General features: G+C 35.4%; 2 protein-coding genes across 2 annotated transcripts; both read left to right on the top strand.

The window, feature by feature from the left end:
• The first annotated feature begins 6712 nt into the window (after window positions 1–6712).
• Window positions 6713–8833, top strand: LOC133863878 (LOB domain-containing protein 1-like). Its single transcript, XM_062300002.1, has 2 exons — window positions 6713–7135; window positions 8175–8833. The coding sequence occupies exons 1-2, from the start codon at window positions 6788–6790 to the stop codon at window positions 8496–8498; spliced, it is 672 nt and encodes a 223-aa protein (XP_062155986.1). The 5' UTR covers window positions 6713–6787; the 3' UTR covers window positions 8499–8833.
• Window positions 8834–13363: 4530 nt separating this feature from the next.
• LOC133864609 (ATP synthase subunit d, mitochondrial) lies at window positions 13364–18740 on the top strand. Its single transcript, XM_062300994.1, has 5 exons — window positions 13364–13612; window positions 14247–14328; window positions 18068–18132; window positions 18236–18322; window positions 18401–18740. Exons 1-5 carry the CDS (start codon window positions 13442–13444, stop codon window positions 18500–18502), a joined length of 507 nt encoding a protein of 168 aa, XP_062156978.1. The 5' UTR covers window positions 13364–13441; the 3' UTR covers window positions 18503–18740.
• Window positions 18741–19028: the final 288 nt, after the last annotated feature.

The raw sequence follows: 19028 nt of genomic DNA, 5'->3' as shown, positions 1-19028 counted from the left end.
AATGGCTTGTCATCTATAATTTCCCATCAAAGTCATTAGCAATGGCTACATGTGATGTTGAAACACCCATTTAATAGCTGGATCATGCAAAATTTCTAGTACTTTTATGTACTAAAATCCTCTTTTGCGTAGAATTGAGAGAATATATATATATATTGCCCATGACCTTTCAACTATCAACAATGACTACTAAGGGCTGAAATTTGAGAGCTCATTTTCTTTGTATTTCTAATTTCTAGGGTGGCATTATTAGAAACAATTTGAATTTATAGTCTTAAAAAAACGTCTAGAATGTCAAAATAGATAGAGAGAAAAGAACGTCTAGAATTTTTTGGATCTTTATTACTTTGATTTTTTTTTTTTTACCCAAATTTCAAGAAAATTGGGCAGGAAATGAGAGGGGGCTTTTGGGGCCCAAGGTGTCCAAACACGTGGGTTCTTCTGCACTCCAAATTACTTGAAGACTTGTTCGGACACCTCCAACCATTCTCTTGCAGCAATTCTCCTCTCATTTCTTATCCGAATTTTACATAATTAAGAATGAGAATTCTAAGGAATCCCAATCAGGATCTTCCTCAAACAATATACTTGTACAATTAAACATGATTTACTTACTCCTTGTTACTAAATTTTTCACCAAGAAAAATGATACATGCACTCTCAATTGCAAACACTATGACATAATAGTGAAAATTACCATTGAATTTTGGATGTATCACTATTAAATTTTAAATTCAATGGTAATTTTCACTGTCACGTCTAAAAATTTACACTTACAAATAAGCATTATCTTGGAAGTGTATTTAGCATTTCTCTTTCCACCGATACTATTTTCCTTTTCAGTAGTTTATTGTAACGAAGCAGGAAAATGTTTGTGTTGTTAGCTTGTTATCACCATAGGGTTGTTTATTTGCTAAGGCTGAAGCATACTCCTATGCTAAAAGTATTAAGGTAGATAAGTGTTGGGGTTCATTTTCTATATAATATTTTCCATTCACGACATACTTGTACTATTCGTTTGACTTTTGATGGTCCATTTCCTTAGAATATGCCATTTATTTTGACTTTTTTTTATCCAAGTAGGAATAAAAATTGGCACTCATATATAAAAATTTAACGGACCGATCAGTAAAGTTTTTTTTATTTTTTATTTTTTTATTTTTATTTTTATTTTTATTTTACATATATATATATATATATAGATAGAGACCCTTGATTAATAGTATATTAGTATTTTCTTTAGTGCAAAATGCTGTCAGTTGTCACTTTTCAGAAGATTTATATCACACTAATCCCATCTTAAAAAACGGTGTTTAGGAGTAAAGAAGTGGCCCCAGTGGACGTAACCTTTTTTCCTTGCTTAATGATTCAATTTCTTTCAACTGTTGAGGTCCACACGCAAACGAGGTTTGAGCATTTGTACGTAGCTTGACTTTTTATGACATATATCGATCAACCTTTTCTTCTTCTTCTTCTTCTCCTTTATTCTTTTTTTTTTTTTTTTTTAAAAAAAAAAAAATTATATTCTTTCCAAATTTTAACATTAATTAAAGTACTAAAAACATCAAAAGGCCCTGTGGGCCCCCAGCTGAGGGTCCGTTGGCCCAAATACCAAGTGGCATACATGCACGATACATTGAACCCTCTTCCCCGAACAGTAATATAATTGAAATATGAATTGAAATATCTTACAAATCTGTTTGTAAATTTTTTTTTACAATTTATGTATAAGAGTGACATGTGTTCTTTAAGCATATGAGAATTACATGTTATTAAAATAACATGTGTGAAGGGACACATGTCACTCTTATACGTGAATTGTAAGAGATTTTCTACAAATCGATTTGTAAGAAATTTCTGTCCATGTCTATCCGTCTATTTACCGATTTGTTTATTAAATGTTAATAATTGATTCGATCGAATTTGAGCCTCGGGAAGCGAACAAACCCCAAGGACTAGAACAAATTATAACATATTCGTTTTCATTTGCGTATCTCAATGAATAATGCTATTTAATAAATTGGTATATGACTGTCATACAGCTTAATAATGTAACAGTGAAAATCAATTTCTGGAGCAATACTTGTAACAAAAAAATGAAGAGGTGATTTTTACTATCACGCCATTACAGTTATATGACAGTCGTAAACATGCTGGAAAAGAATTTGACCCGTTCTTGGAAGAAATACTTTTGTATTTTTATTTTATTATATATATATAAAGAAAAAAAAAATGGGAAAAAAGGAAAAAAAAAAAAAAAAAAAAGTCCAACTACTTCCAACTTCCACCGCAAACCATGTTCAAAAGAGCAGAATTTTCCAACCCGAGGAAAGAAAGGCAAATTGGGCGTAGAAATAACGTACAGGTCTCTTTTAAATGTCACGTTGTTTGGGACTTTTTACAATGGAAGCCTCTCATCCTATTCATGCCTCCCACGAGCCTATCCGAATCCATCGGGCTCTCACCGAACCGGTGCCCCACTAAACAGGCCCAGTCATTGTCATTAATTTGCCACATTTCATAAATTAGTTAAAATTGGTTGATTTCCGGACGGGCTGTCTCAATTGAGGTGGCATCGATCCACGGCTCTCTCTGATCCTCTGAACTTGGAAAGAAATGTGGCGGCGATAGCATACAACAACAATAATCGTAATACCGGTGGCGGGTCGGCATCCGATGAGTTCTTTCGGATGATTATATTGGCCAGGTGGCATTCTTTTGTAACAAGATAGGGTTCTCCACCTACCCATGATATTAGGGCACATGTTCCCTATCTCCCTCATCCGATTCCTTCAAGGTAAGAAGTGGACTAGTGGAGGGTGGCCAAATCACAACAAAAAAATGAGTTATGCATGTTTTTTAAGCAATTTTATATATAATGAAAAAAAAAAAAATTGGTTTCCAAAATGTGTTATAGAATGGTGAAACTGACACATCGTTTGAAAATCAAATTTTTAGACCTAGCATTTCTCCTAGTATAAACTGATCATCTTGATAAGCGATTTTCTTTTTTTAACAAAAATTTAATATGGAGAAAGGGTTATAAGAAAGCAAAAAATAATAGGAGGTGGGCTCATTAACAACAAAATAAAAAAAAAAAAAAAAAAAAAAAAAAAAAAAAAAAGTATTTAAAATAAGTACAATAAATTAGGTAAAGGTTAAGAAAATGTCTGATCCTCTGTATCTTGGATTGAAAGTCAAAAAATGAGCCGCATAAGGCGGTTTCTAAAGTAGGCCAAAAGGCTGATTTGCTTGAGGTCTTTTGCAACAGCAACCAACTAGAAACTGCTGGAGGAGGAGAAGCATCGTTGACATTGGTATGGGACCTTCGATGAGGATAGACGAGCTCCGGTTGAACAGATCTCCACAGCAAGATATAAGCAAATAGATACATGGAGAATGTAACCCACAATATACTACTTATTACTCACTCTATTCTCAACTCTTTTTCTTATCTCACAATTATTTACTGATTTAAGCATCAGAGGTACTCCCAACGACACATTTGGCAAGTCTTTGTGTTCATTCCTACTTTCTTTTGCAAGCTCTCTCATACCTAATAATTTTCACATTATCCATAATTTTCATTTTTCTTTTAAAAGCTCTGTTTTTTTTTTTTTTTAAGATGGAATTTTGAAGTTAAAACAAGGAAAAGTGGCGGACGGAACAAGAACTTAACTGTGATTGCATAAGCAGAACCTCGTAGTCGTAGGATGTAGATCATTTGACAAATGGTACAGTAGAGTAAGTTACGACAATTACCTACTTATTTTTGAATGGTTACGAAATGAAAGAAAGCCACCCAACCAACAATTCAGAAATCCACTCACTTAGTCGCGGGGAAAGAGGGAACCTTAATCAAATATTGCTGCGGTTTCTTTACAATTATACGAACGATAGCAAATCTTGGGGAATATATATTCTACAACCTTATTTTCACAAAGCTTCTAGAATCAACCTGTTGGTGATCATGTTAAAGTAGGACGGATAGATTTTTTTTTTTTTTTTTTGACTTAATTTGCAAATTCGATACGAATACAATACAAAATTAGCAGATCAGTCGACGTATAGTGTAATAAGATTCGGGTCAAACTGAATGACTTTGCTTAACCCGCAATTAACCAGCATAATCCGTACAACTTTAAATTACATTTAAACTTTATCTACTTAATTCTCATTATATTAATAATTAATGTTTTTTTTTAAAAAAAATAATAATAATAGATCTGATTTCATTCATAAAACCAATGAAGCAAAATGCTCTACTAAAAACAGAGTCCAAGACTTTTAGGATATAATTTCCTAGAAACACGTCGGGAAACAAAACTAGTCATACACCAAAATTTCTCCATAACATTCTTCATGCTGGAAGTTTACAATAACCGTTTGTCCTAACAACTCGGGAAGGAACTGAGCATGTATTACCACATCTTCTGCACTTACATACGCCTGATCTTCCTAAGGAAGTTAGAACAATTTCCTTTGCCACATAACTACTGCTGTTTTCTCTGCCTGCCGTCATGGGCTTGACCAGCCGGCCGTCGTTGCTCCATGCCGCCAAAGTAGGAATACCCCCTAGACAAACCTTGGGATTACACCACACTAGAACAAAACCAATTTGCATTTATCCCATATTGGTTTCCATTCCCGGATCAGGGTGGACTTTATGACAATCTTACCTACAATATGAACTGTAAATGTAAAAAGAAACTCTAAAGGAGAAAAATCACAACAAAAACAGAAATCTACTTCACAATCCCAAAAAAGGACGAGAGAAACCACAACAAAAATAGAAAATTACTTTTTAATCCCAGAACAGGGAAAAACCACAACAAAAACCTCTAAGGTGACGATGTCGCCCTAAAAGAGAAAAACCCCTTATCGGAATCTAAAAGCAAGTACCTAAAACACCATGGGAGGAGGGAAACCTTGTACGTGCTTTCCTCCTCCTCAAACACGAGGCAGTTTTTTTTCTCTCTGAGGCAATATTGATTTCTTTTTCTTTTTCTATTCTCTCTTTCTCTCTCTCTCTCTGGGGACAGTTTTTTTCTAGATCATGATCTTCCTTTATTTAATAATTAATGTTGATGCTTCAATGTTATTTTGTTAGAATGTAATATTATTTTCTTTTTTGGTATGTGGTTGTTAATGTGAATGAACTTTATTGGACTGTAATATTATTTTGATTAGGTATGGCGGTGATAAGTTGGGTTATTGTTGTTGATTATAGCTATAGATAATTTGATATCGATTATTAAATTGACTATCCAGAGTCCTGGTTGTAAATTGTTCTAATTTATGCATATAAAATATGAAATTGTGCTAAAGAGGACATACCAAAAATGATCAATTTAACTCACTTATATTAAACCAAACGGGTTCAAATAAGTCATATTCAAGTCAATCTAATCAATAAGTTGTGTCAAAATTAAAAAGTTTGATATGTTTAAGTAAATTGATTGGATTAAGATTAATCTATATAATTAAATACTTATAACTCGACACAACACGGCACTAACTTGAATTGTCACGCCTATATATATTAAACTAGTTCGTTCGTTGCCCCTACACTTACTTCTTGAAGGGCTTAATGTTCAATGAAGGCGACTGCAGTCGCTCAAGTTTTTCATTTCAACGATAGAAGTCTGTGTACATACCCCCAACCAAAAAACACACTAGAAGAATTTATAGACTTCATTAGGGATGGAAATTACTTGAATATTAATATTAATTGCTCAGAAAAAAGAAAAAAAAAAAAAGAAAGAAGAAGAAGTCATATAATATTAATTGATTCTTAATTAAGTACAATCAAACGAGCATGCATGTCAGCTCATCCTTGCAGAGTTGCAGTCGAGTGGGTCATTCCATCTTAATCATTTTTAACGTATTGTTGGAGAAAAGATTGGTCTGATCATATCAGTGATTTTTCGTATACACGAGTGACGTGTCTAGGATACTTCTGTTTTAAGTCAATACAGTCCTAAATTATTAACTGAATAGTCAATTTTTTTTTTTTTTTTTATCCAGCAAACTGTAAATCATAATTTAGAAAAATATTATTTAGCAGATGAATAATCATATTCATCACCCAAAGTCGATGCGGCGTAAACCCACAGCCAAAAAATAATTCTCATGCACCAAATAATATAGAAGACCACATCGTATCAGCTTTGAGGAGGGGATGGAGATAATGGGATAGTCCGGTAATTAATGTATAGTATTACTCTTAATAAATTATTATATGACTGCTATACAATTTAATAATAAAATAGTAAAAATCACCCGTACTTATAAAAAAAATAAATTAAAGGATAATTTTATTGCGACGTCATACAAATTGCACAATAATCATATAAAAATTTACTAAATAACTTTACTTAATAATTTAATATGGTTTCAACCTAACTCTACGGTTTAGTCATACTTGTTAAGGGAGAAAATTCACCATTAAACAGAAAAATATTGTTTATATTTACTCTTGCTTAATTCTTGTTTTGAAGAAATAATTAATAAGTTTTTTTTTTTTTTGTTTCAATATTAGAAAAATATAATAAATAAAAAAGATGATGCAAAAAGGGATTTCAAGCTGATGACGTCATCTTACGGTATCCATTACCATAGGATGACACGACTACTGTTGTAACTTCCCGGGCTTCACTCCAGTCTCCCTCTATATATATTCTTCGCTGTTCTGGTATATGTAAAAGCAAAGCTTCTCCTCTTCTTGCTTTCTCACTCACAATTCTCTCTCTTTCTCTTTCTCTCTGAAATATCTCTTTCTGAAAAGATGGAGTACAAGGGCAAAACTGCATCGTCACCGCCGCCGCTAACGCCGATAACAGTTCCCTCTCCCTTCTCCAACTCTCCGTCTACTTTTCCTTCACTTTCTCAGCAATCTTCTCCAACTACTTTTCCTTCGCCTTCTCAGCAATCTTCTCCAACTACTTTTCCTTCGCCTTCTCAGCAATCTTCTCCTCCGCCGGTTGTGCTTAGCCCCTGCGCCGCCTGCAAGATCCTCCGTCGCCGATGCGGCGAGAAATGTGTTTTAGCTCCATATTTCCCTCCGACTGAGCCATTCAAGTTCACCATTGCTCATAGGGTCTTTGGAGCTAGCAACATCAGCAAGTTCTTGCAGGTTAATTTTGTTGTTTTGTAATTATTTGATATTTTCCTTTCTTTTTGGGTGAAATTCAACCAAATATTTACATCATATTTTTACCCATTTGAATCAAAATTCCAATTATTCTTGATATCTTAAAACTTGATAATTAATTATTTTATTTTAGATTTTTAGGTAGGGTAATTTTAACTCTACATCACCTCATCTACATGAATAAAGCAAGGTCAACCGATAGCCATAGGGATGCAACTTTATTCTCTAAAATGTCTATGGTTGTTAGCTTTCAATCTTCAAGTGGGGGCCTTTTCAGCTTCTCCAATTAAAGGCAAACCAAAACATGCTTTATTTAACACAATCATGAAGTCGAATTGGGGATCATAATAAACTAAACTAAAACTATGCAAGCTTTAAAAAGTTTGGAATTTTTTTTTTTATTTTTTTTTTATTTTTTGAGAATATTTAAAAAGTTGGATTAATTGCCCATAATCATAACTAACTACAATATAATTAGCTTATAGACAAGGGTCAAAGTTAGGTAACAAAGCTATGATTTTTAGTCCCATTATTATAGACAACCATATAGAAAACCCCTTCTTCTTGTTGAGCTACAAATGTACATATGTTTTCACACCCCAAGTGGTGGGGCAAGGATCACATCACAAATCAAGAGCCATTAATTCTTGTAAATTCACTCCAAAATTTTGAACCACGCATGTTTTCACTCTTATTCTCATTTTCATCTTCGCACCCTTTTATCACACTCCATTTTATATTGGTTGTCGTAATAACGTGTTTTAAATATCTTCTCATGCTAACCACTTAAAATACGCTATATCAACTAATCACTCGTACAACTATTATACATTTGTGAGAAGATAATGACCGGATTGACAAAGTTTTTCCTAAACTGGTTTGAAGAGGAATTTCCTCCAATCCCGTGTGTTAAGCTGAAATTAATGTGTCCAAAATACATGTTATAGCTTAATTATAGGTTATGTGAGGAGGTTAGATTAATCTTCCAATTACTTACAAATACAATGACTAAAAATTTCAGGAACTTCCAGAGGATCAAAGAGCAGATGCAGTGAGCAGCATGGTTTATGAAGCAAATGCCAGGATTCGAGACCCAGTCTACGGCTGCGCCGGCGCAATCAGTCAGCTTCAGAAACAAGTTAGCGAGCTCCAAGGGCAATTGGCCAAGGCGCAAGCTGAGCTGGTGAACATGCAGTACCAGCAAGCCAATTTGGTTGCCTTAATTTGCATGGAAATGACACAATCTCAAGACCACAGCTTTCAGCAACAGCCGCCGTACGCTGACACAAGCTGTTTTTTGGACGACAGCAATTTGGGCACGGCCTGGGAACCTCTTTGGACATGAACAGGCTGGACCGATCGACCATCGACAAAACTCTAATTATCTTCCAAGTGGGGGAAGAACATACTGATCAGAAGATTTGAAATAAAGTAATTTAATTAGTTATGGTAGATATATATGAGCAATGATGTTGTTTCTGTTGTCATAATTGACAAGTGAAACCTTTTCCCTACCAGTAATCTTACGAGAAAAGGAGCTAAGAAAAAAAAAAAAAAATGTAGGAATTAATTAAGGTTGTCCTTATCCTTAATTATTCTAAGTCTATGCTATATATTCTTGTATCAAAGACCTAACTTTATCTTCTATACATATTCATGAGTTACCTTGTCAGACTGGCAAGCTGGTCGATCTTGACCAATCTCTTCTTGTTAATTAACTCCATTTTTGTTTTTTTTGAGCCTTAGACTCATGACTAGTGGTTTAAGGGTTTGAGTTTACCGTTAACGACTTTAAAACGTGCAATTTGAAAACACGAATAAGCATTAGGTTAATTAAATTGCGATTTGTCAAACCAGCAAGCTGATAGATCTTGACCAATTTCTACTTGTTAATTAACTCCATTCTTGTACTTTCTGAGCCATAGATACTCATGACTAGTGGTTTAGGATTCGTTTGGATTTACTGTTAACGACTCTAAAACGTGCAAATAAGAATTTGATTAAATCGCGATTTGATGTTTAAAATTTACAATTTTACCTTTAGATGATATGTTTTCACCCTTTTACTTATCATTTAAAAATACAAATTATTCTACGTTTTCAAATCATACTGTTTAAAAAACTCATTTAATTTTCAAACAATACACTTTTTGCGATTTTGTTCAAAATTGAACAATTCTTAGACATGGTCGCATTCAAACGAGAAGAATAGTTTACAGATAGCTACATCAACATGCATGCCAAGAAAAGTTGCAGAAAATGATATATACATTAGATAGAGATGGATTCAATTTAAAAATCACCCAACTAAAATTGAAATTTCAAAATATTTTGTGAGAGCTTTTTGAGTACACAAGACGCCACAATAATTACAACTCATCAGGTTGAAAGCATTAAGAGACAATTCAATTGATAAAGATTGAACTCGAAACTCGTTCGATCAAGACCTATTCAACCACGCGTGTGAATCGACGTTTATGAAATTTAACCATTTAATCAGTATTTGATATATTAACGCAGACTTTTACTTAATTATTTAATTGAATTTTATTTCATTTAGTGAAATTTGAGCAATCCGTACATGTATATTACTTTTCAATAGGGTCGGGAATCGGGATCCTACTCAACTTAAAAGTTTAAAATTATGAGTTTAACTCATTGTATTAACCATTTTTTCAGACTCAATTTTTTTAATTATTACACTCGCACATCTATACTTAATAGTTTATTTATAATGTTTCACAATTGATATAAAAATAAAAGAAAAAAGTACATATAATCCCTCAAACTATCATCTCATTGTCAATGTCTCCTCCAAACTACCAATTGTGTCAATCTCGTTCTCTAAACTACCGAAAAATGTCAATATCTCCCCTAATAACAAAAATACCCTTAATAAAATCATTAATTTTTTTATTTTTTTTAAAAAAAAAATTATACAACAACAAAAAACAAAAAATAAAAATAGGTTTTTTTTCACTTGTTTTTAATATATATATATATATATATATATATATATATATATATATTTTAATTTTCAAATATTTTTTCGTTTGTTTTTTCTTTAAAAAAAAAATTCGATTTTTTTTTTTGTATTTATTTTTCGTTCATTCCTTAATTTATTTTTTATTTTATTTTTTTCGAATTTATAAGGATAGTTTTGTCTTATTGAAAAAAATTTATAGTCATTTTTGTCTTTTTGTTGATCTTAAGATGGACATTGACATGTTTTAGTAGTTTGAGAGAAGACATTGACATAATTGATAGTTTGAAGGGGGCCCTGATATGCAAACTGTCCCCTTGCCTACTCTTTTCATTAAATAAGTGTATTTTAATACAAATAGGGGGTTGGAGGACGATTAGTTGTCCCTCACAAATCATTTTCCGTTTGAAAGACATTGACACAATTGAATGATAATTTGAAAAGGATCCGTGTAATTTTCCAAAAAGAAAAAGAACCCAACAAAACTCCAATATTTCTTTCTATGCCGCTAAAAGGAGAGGAGCAGTATCATTTTAACAAACGTGTGGCCCATCCGCCCATATATGTCTCTCCCTTTTCACATCCGCCAAAAGAGTGACATTGAAATCTCAAGGTCAAATGCTAAATTGTGAACCACTCCAACCATTTTTTTTGCTTTTTCCCACTACAGAAATAAACTTTTTATTTAATATTCATATATAGGTTGCTTATAATTTACATAGGAAACGTTAAGTGTAAGTCACATGCATATATGGAGCATTAAAAGTGAAATTTATTGATAAATAATCAGCTCCAACCCTACTCTATATATATATATATATATATACACACATAATAGAGAGCTAATTACATGTTATTGGCGTGTTTAATTAATTAATGTATCATATTGTAATGAGAAAGGTGTTGTTTAAACATATGAATAATGTGTGACATAATTAACATCAATTTTTTCAGTTTCCTCTCTTTTAATTCAATTTCTCAACTTTTATATCATTAAATAATTTCAAAAATTACAATCCCCACAAAATAATTTAATTTCTTTCCACAGTTTTAAGTTAGATTTCGCAAATAAACTTACATTGTTCCAAGCTTTATGGTATTATGTATAAAGTTCTTAATTAAATCTAGGATTTTTCAATGATTTATTAGCAAAATAAATTCATAAGTTTTTTTATTATTATTATGAGAAATGATCCCTACACTTATTTCTCACAACAGCTCCACAACAAGCTGACGTGGCTGATATTATTTTATTATTTTTTTACAAAAAGAAAAGAAAACAAAACAAAAAAATTAATAAAATATTACCAGCCACATCAGCTTGTTGTGAGGCTGTTGTGAGAAATGAGTGTAGGGATCATTTCTCTATTATTATTATAATATGGACTCTTTTCTATTTCATTTTTCCTTTTAACTTCATAAACTTTATACAGGAAGCTCACTCTATCTGTCAAAATTACAATATAACCCTAATTGATCAATGTCAATTCCATAAAGCTAGATTGAACTTCACGTAGAGGAAGCGATAAAAATGAAGAATACATGCGTCTTCGATCAATGCTAAAACTCGAATAAACTATAAAAATAACTTGTTAAAAGAGATGAAAAAGATGTCAAACTTTTATTATTCTTGAAAAACAAAAATTGCATTCTCAATACAAAGCTTCTGATACTTCTAATAATAATCAAAGCTTAGAAATTAAGGCAATGAACTAAATGGTACGAATCAATCTAATGCTCCGTTTGTTTTGGCGTAAAATGTTTTTGGCATTTTCCAATGTTTGGTGAGGGCAAAAAAAATGGCCAATAGAAATCATTTTCATTTTGACCGTAAAATATTCTTTAATTTTTGAAAAACGATTTATAATTAAAACTTTAAATTGTTTTTTGGATTTAAACTCTTCGTTATTGCACGCACGTTTGTGGGAATCATCCATTATCGAGTACTGGAGTTTGTTGGTAATACGACTTTACTGTCGAAGATTCCCGAATTTTAGTATTGGATTGTCGAATTCTGGCGGACCAGATTCCGACCGTTTTCGGATTCCGGCCAAACTAGCAAGAATCCAACCAGTACAACCAGAATTTGGAAATTTCTGCGGAATCCGGCGACTGCCTAATTCTGGCAAATCAAATTCCTGCCTGGCTGGAATCCGGTGACGGTTGCCAGATTCCGTTTTACGCCGTTAGTGATTTTTTTCGTACGAGCCAAACGCTATAAAATATTTACAGGAAAATTATTTTTCTAAAAAATAATTTCATTGAAAATATTTTATGTCGAAATAAATAGAGCATAATTAAAGATGGACACTTTCTTAAATATGGAGAACTTAACTAATGCTAGCAATAATCTAAATTGTTCATTAAATTTGTGTTTGTTTGATTTGAGGTACTATAGCTTTCATTACAATCCTATACAAATTGACGTTGTAGTTCATTAAACTAATGTAAAAAGTCCACGTGAACTTACAAATTGACGTAACAGTTCACATGACACTGTCATGCCAGCTACAATCAAATTTAATTGTCTAGTAGCTGATGTGGTAAGTGTCACATCAATTTGTAAGGAATTTGTAATAAAACTGTAATATCCCTAACAACACTTTTTTCTTTTTTTTAAAAAAAAAGTTTATTAGTCAAGATTACTACCAATTACATAGTTCAATATGAAATTGTTCAATATAATTTGTAGAAAAATGTTAAATATTGTAATTCTATTTGACAAGGCTAATGTGGAATTCTCAACTAACCCTTGGATTAATCATTTTTAAATTAAAAAAGAAAGGAAAAAAAATGTTAAATACTATAATTCTATCAAACATTCATTCAATAAGGCTGACGTGACATTTACAAATAATTATTGAATTAATAATTGTTAAATATATATATATATATAAAGAAAAATAAATTTAATGGTTAATTTAGAGTGCCACTTTAACATTATTAAACAATTATAGGATAAATATATAGTATCTAACCTTACTTTAATTTTTTTTTTTTTTTTTTTTTTTATAGATAACCTTACTTTAATTTTAATATACTAGAAAATAAACTGGTTTTGCGTTTGACAATTTGGGCCATGACCACACTCTCGGCCCAAGCTAAAGTGAAATTATTAGGCTGGTCTCGATTACACGACCCTCCCAATCTAAAATGGGCCCTGGCCCACATTTCAAGCCCAACCCAAACACAGGGCACACCATTCCTCCTCCGCCACCAATAACAACAGAAGGGCACCACAACCAGGCATCGGCATCTGGCAGCACATTCGGGTCTGAGATTTTTCCGAGAAAGTGACCGAGAAAATGAGCGGAGCGGGAAAGAAAGTGGCCGATGTAGCGCTGAAGGCGTCGAGGACCATAGACTGGGACGGGATGGCAAAGCTACTGGTCTCCGATGAGGCTCGCAAAGAGTTCTCCACTCTTCGCCGCGCCTTCGACGAGGTCAACTCAACGCTCCAGACCAAGTTTAGCCAGGTCCAAACCACCCCCTTTCTCTCTCATGAGTATATCGGTGAATTTAGTTTAGATCTTTGTCATTTCTAGATTTTTTTATTTTAATTTTAGTTTTTTTCTTGATGATGCATCGGAGATTGTTCTGCGTTGGGTTGGATGACTTGGGTTTATTTTATTTAGAGTTTTGATTTTGATTTTTATTTTTTATTTGGCCAATATCTTTTTGTTGGTTTTGGAAATGGATTTCTTCGGCATGTGGTTTGTGGTAGAAAATGAAAAATGTATAATTTGTGAGTGGTTCGTGTTGTGATTTTTCTTTTATTTTTTTATGATTTTTGTTATGTTCTGTTTTTGGTTGCTTAGAAATGTGGTAAAGAAAACAAAGGGAAGTTTTTGGAACGCAAAATTTTGGCATTGTTTGATATCAAAGAAAAACGAAATTCTTGCTTTACAAAGCCTAATGCAGTTGTTGTTTAACTTGGAGCTACAGTAATATGATAAAAGACATGACATGCGATCCATCTAATGCTGCATGAAGCAATTCAAAGGAGCATTTTATGTGTGGCTTTGTATAACAAGAGAGTGATAATCGATTAGCCTGCCTTTTTACCTTACTAGCTATTGATTTTGAATTGTTGATTTTCACTTCAAGCAGGAACCTGAACCCATAGATTGGGAGTATTATAGAAAAGGAATTGGATCGCGCTTGGTGGATATGTACAAAGAGGCTTATGACAGTATGTTTCCTAACTTACTGGTGTATTCACTCCCCATATTTATTAGTTTTGTGTGGTAACATTTTGTTAATATAGTTGCATCATCCTTATGGTCTTTGTATAATTGAGGTGCACTTTGTGAAATTATATTTCCATCACGCATCGTTTTTGACTTTTATTTGAACTCTTTGGCCTTTGCATATGATCTCTGCATCTTTGTGATCAGATGATTCTGTTGCAGTCTTGCTTGCATTCTATATGTAATTATGTTGTTAGCTTGCTTTTATTCAATTTTTTAAAAAAGTTTTATGTGCTCATTATTAGCCGAGTTAACTGATTGCAATAATTGGCTTTTAGTTGTATGTGTTTTTGGGTCAACTTTTATCTTTAGAGCCCATTTTGTTGGTCCATTTAGGTTAATCATTCCAGTACCTAGTAGTGTTCTTAACTATTTATTTTATTATTTATCTTTATTAACTTCTGTTAGTTAGCGTATCTTGGTGCTATTTATTTTAGATGCCATGTGCTTAATCAATGTCCTTATGCTGGTTGCTTTGTTGCTTAATTTAATCATGTGGCATGCTCTTGTTCTATGTTGTAGAATAGATTGTCCATTCTGTTCTTTTTGTACTGAGCTGGAGGAAAACAAAATTAGGGGGGGAGGGGGAAAAGTAAATGAGAATTCTTGTATAGAGGAGCTTGAATTGGCTCTAATCAGCTTATGCTTGTGCATCGATGAAGTTAGGAAACGCATTATTAGGGCCCCTTTCTAATCATTCACAAAGAAAATCTGCTACAATGCTGATTATCACTGCCTGCTTAATTACCTGATTATCCTTCTTGAGCACACTCAAAAATTTGCACTAGTATTCAATTGTCGCATTAGTTGCATCTCTCTAGGTAGTTATAGGCTTATAGGCGTACCTAGATGCATATAGGCAGCAGGAATGTGATATCTAACTTAAGGTCCGTTTTAGATTTGCGGTTTCAAAACTTGCGATTTAAAAATAGCGATTTCATAGCGTACGATTTGAAAACGTTATTTTTAAAAACTTAGTTTTACATTTGGTAAAATTGCGATTTGGCCTTTAAAATCGCATTTTAGCCTTTAAAATTGTGCGTTTTTAAAAGCGCACTCCCTTACCAGCAAACTGAAAAAATTTCTACATTTTCTTTTGATAGGTAATAAATAAAATAGCATAAAAAAGCGTAAAAGGCGCCCCTAAGCATACAGGAAGTATACAAAAAGGACACCACATTAAAAAAAAAACAACAAAAGAAGAAATACTACATCAAATCCCCAACTTCTTGCCCCTAACCCGGCTAGAACCCACTCCCCTGGCATCGAAATTAAGAGTACATTCTAGATTCTTGACCTCTCTTTTCCCCTTATTCCTTTTTATCTCCTTCTCCTTCTTAGGATGGGAATCAGAGTCATAGCGCTCATCCTCAATCAAAGCCAAAAAATCCAAAAATCCCTTCTGATCAGATCCCACGACCAAAACCCCCATCGTGCGAAAACACGACCTACTATCTTTCACTACCCTGGGGTAAACAACACTACTTTCCTTCGGATCAATCCCCTTTGAAAATTCCCCCACCTCAAAGACCCCAGACGACAAACCAGGTAACTGGGGGCACCCAAACACTGAGGAGAACGGCCTTGGCGACTGAGGAAACAAGACCCACTGAAAAGGGGGAATGGAAGCCGAAACCCCGAGAGGACCTCTGAACTTCCCAAAAAGAGGATCCCCACCAAAACTCCTTACCAAGGCAGGGGCATCTGAATGCACCACTGCCTGCCGAAGGAGAGATCCTGAAGGAGCACCAAAAGCAACGCCGACGGAAGCATGCCCAGCACCGCCAGACGAGGCACCAAGCTCACCAAACTGAAATTCCTCAACGCCCGACCTCAACAAGACAGAGCCAACCGACGAAAGAACCACTGCCTACCGATGGATGAGCCCTGAACCGGAAGAACTTGAAACCATAGAAGACCGCACCCCAAAAGGAAGCTCACTCAGAAGCACCGGAGGACGCAACACCGGCGCCGAAAGGGGGGGAAGAACGGTAGCCTGATTGACAACTCGACCACTGGAACGAGCTGCCAATCTCTAGAACCAGCCCCAGAATGTGACAGACCCAGATCCACCCTAGGATCTGCCGCCGACGTCATGTCCGGCTGAAGAGCGCTCCCATGGACCTCCGCCTAACACTAAAGACACCCCGGACCCGATCCCCGCCCCGAAATCGCACCAGAAACCGAAGACAGCTTATGGCCCGAATCAGCATCCAACTTGGCATTGGGCTTAATCACTTTAGCCCCAGCCTGAAACCCTTTGAAAACAGACTTAACCCTCTTAAGCACCCGACCCGCCACAAAACCCACCCTACGTTTAAACCCAAACAAAGACTTAGAGCCCAACTTTTTTGAAAAGCCACAGGCCCAAACCAGAGCCTTGGAGAAGCGGCCCAGAATTTCAAAAACCTTCTCTAACACTCCAAACACGCCATCCCCTTGCAGAGAAACGTCACCCTCAACAGCTGAATCCTTGGACACGCCAGCCGGTCTACAGACACAACCTCGAGACCTAAAATGATCATCTACACGATGGTCCATACCCGAGGGGCCAACCGCTTGCTCCTCCAGAACGGAGCAGTCTTTCACCTGACGGACCGCCCCCATCTCCATTCCCTGCAGCTGCGTCTTCTCCACGTCGCACCTGACCGGCAAAGGCCAATCTCCATCAATCTTTGCCGCAACCCTATTTCCTGAGACGGTTGCTGCTGAACTCACCACCTCCGCAAACGACGGACGCCCTGATCCTTTCCCCAGCTTAACGCCCGACGAAAAACCACCAGAGGAAGGTAGACCGCCAGAAGTCGAAGACCCAACCATGGTTCCCAAAAAATCCAGAATTTTGCTCAGCTCCCTGGAAACACGGCTCCACCCTCTCCCGTCCCGACCTTCAGGAAAGAGAACACGTCCTCTCCGGCCTCCGTCGAAAACAGCTACCTCCAAGAACCGCCCAGACCTGTTTTCACCTCTCCGAGTGATGGTTGCCTTAGACCCTTCCCTAAAGGATTTAACGAATTCCTCGATCCCAGGATTACCCAAAACTTCTTCCACCCTCGACAGCATCCAAGCAGTGCAGCTCGACCCGAAAACAGCAGTGCCTGAAAACCCTTTCCTCTTTTCCTCCACCCGAAGCTTGGCAGACCCTGCTTCCACCGAGAATTAGAAGGACTTCGCCTCCACAAAGAACCGGCTCTCCATCAGGCCGAAACCGACACCCCTACAGGCAAAGCATCCCTATGGTTTCAGCCCCTGCAACTTTTGCTCTTTGTCTTCAATATGAAACCCAACTCATACCCATGCCATGCCAAGCCAAGCCTATGTGAAGAAGAGATGAGAGTTGAATGGGGGGTGGAGCTCACGGGTTGGTGGAGAGAAAGAGAGATCGAGTGCTGCGTTTTTTAGGGAGAAGAGGAGTGAAAAAAAGCACTCGCAAACAATACACTTTCCACGATTTTGTTTAAAATCACACTTTTGACTTTTGAAATCGGAGGGCCAAATGGACTTTTATTATATTCCTTATATGGTTTCAAATACCAAATAGCAAGATAATGAATTTTAATGGTCTGCCAATACTCCATGTTTCTGTTTCGAAAGGCCTTTTTTTTCTTAGTTTGGTTTTCATTTTTCTTAAGTTTATATACTTATCCATATTTCCATTTCTTAATTGTTTCTGTTTTGCAGGCATAGAGGTCCCCAAGTATGTCGACACAGTCACTCCACAATACAAGCCTAAATTTGAGGCACTGGTGAGAACTAACACAAGATCAATGGATATACACCCTCCCTCTCCCTCAATCGCACTCTAAAATGTTAGCATCTAATATGCATATATCTTGACTTAATATTCAGGTGGTGGAATTGAAAGAAGCAGAAGAGAAATCCTTGAAGGAGTCTGAGCGTTTGGAGAAGGAAATTGCTGAAGTACAAGAGCTGAAGGTAATAAAAATGAACTCTCTGCATCTTCAGTCTCACAAAATTTTATGATTTCTCAGAGTGTTTCATTTATTCCAACAGAAAAAGATTAGCACCATGACTGCAAATGAATACTTTGAGAAGCATCCTGAGCTGAAGAAGAAATTCGATGATGAAATCCGTAATGATTACTGGGGTTATTGATCACTTCCGCCGGCTCTACCACCAACTTGTTGCAGTTCAGCAGAATTTTCATGTTCCCATGTTTGTTGAATAATAAACGTAGCCATATTGTTGACTCTGTGATCTGGGTTGCTTTTGGTTTGAAGATTTGAGGAAATGATGTCGAAAAATAGGATTTTCTTTGTACGGCCACAGAGATCACTTTTCTCTGATTCATAATTTCATATTAAAGCAGGATTTGAATCTGCAAGCATTACCATGGATCATGTCTTCTTCCTTTCCCCTCTACCTCAAAATGATTCAGATGTAGTCCTTGTAAATCATCCAGATTAATGTGTCCATCTGATCTGACCTTTAGAAATGATGAAAAACAAGTTTGAGGCCACCCGGTTTGTTAAAGCCAAAAATTGGCGGCCGGATATTGTGTGGCAACAAGAGGAAGGATGATTATTGTGTAGCTGAATTAGTATAGTCTGGGCTTATAGTATTTAATCACTGGACTATTTATAGCTTCAAAAGATGGCTCTTTGAAGTCGTATTCTGCTGC

Source organism: Alnus glutinosa, chromosome 3 (genome assembly GCF_958979055.1).
Source record: "Alnus glutinosa chromosome 3, dhAlnGlut1.1, whole genome shotgun sequence".
Taxonomy (NCBI): Eukaryota; Viridiplantae; Streptophyta; class Magnoliopsida; order Fagales; family Betulaceae; genus Alnus; species Alnus glutinosa.
This window is presented reverse-complemented; position numbering and strand designations above follow the sequence as displayed.

Bases quoted from the DNA above. Each gene is read 5' to 3' on its own strand.
- LOC133863878 (XM_062300002.1), top strand. From the start codon at position 6,788: ATGGAGTACAAGGGCAAAACTGCATCGTCACCGCCGCCGCTAACGCCG. The intron at 7,136-8,174 runs GTTAATTTTGTT...TAAAAATTTCAG, and splicing joins ACATCAGCAAGTTCTTGCAG to GAACTTCCAGAGGATCAAAG.
- LOC133864609 (XM_062300994.1), top strand. From the start codon at position 13,442: ATGAGCGGAGCGGGAAAGAAAGTGGCCGATGTAGCGCTGAAGGCGTCG. The intron at 13,613-14,246 runs GTCCAAACCACC...CACTTCAAGCAG, and splicing joins TCCAGACCAAGTTTAGCCAG to GAACCTGAACCCATAGATTG. The intron at 18,323-18,400 runs GTAATAAAAATG...TTATTCCAACAG, and splicing joins CTGAAGTACAAGAGCTGAAG to AAAAAGATTAGCACCATGAC.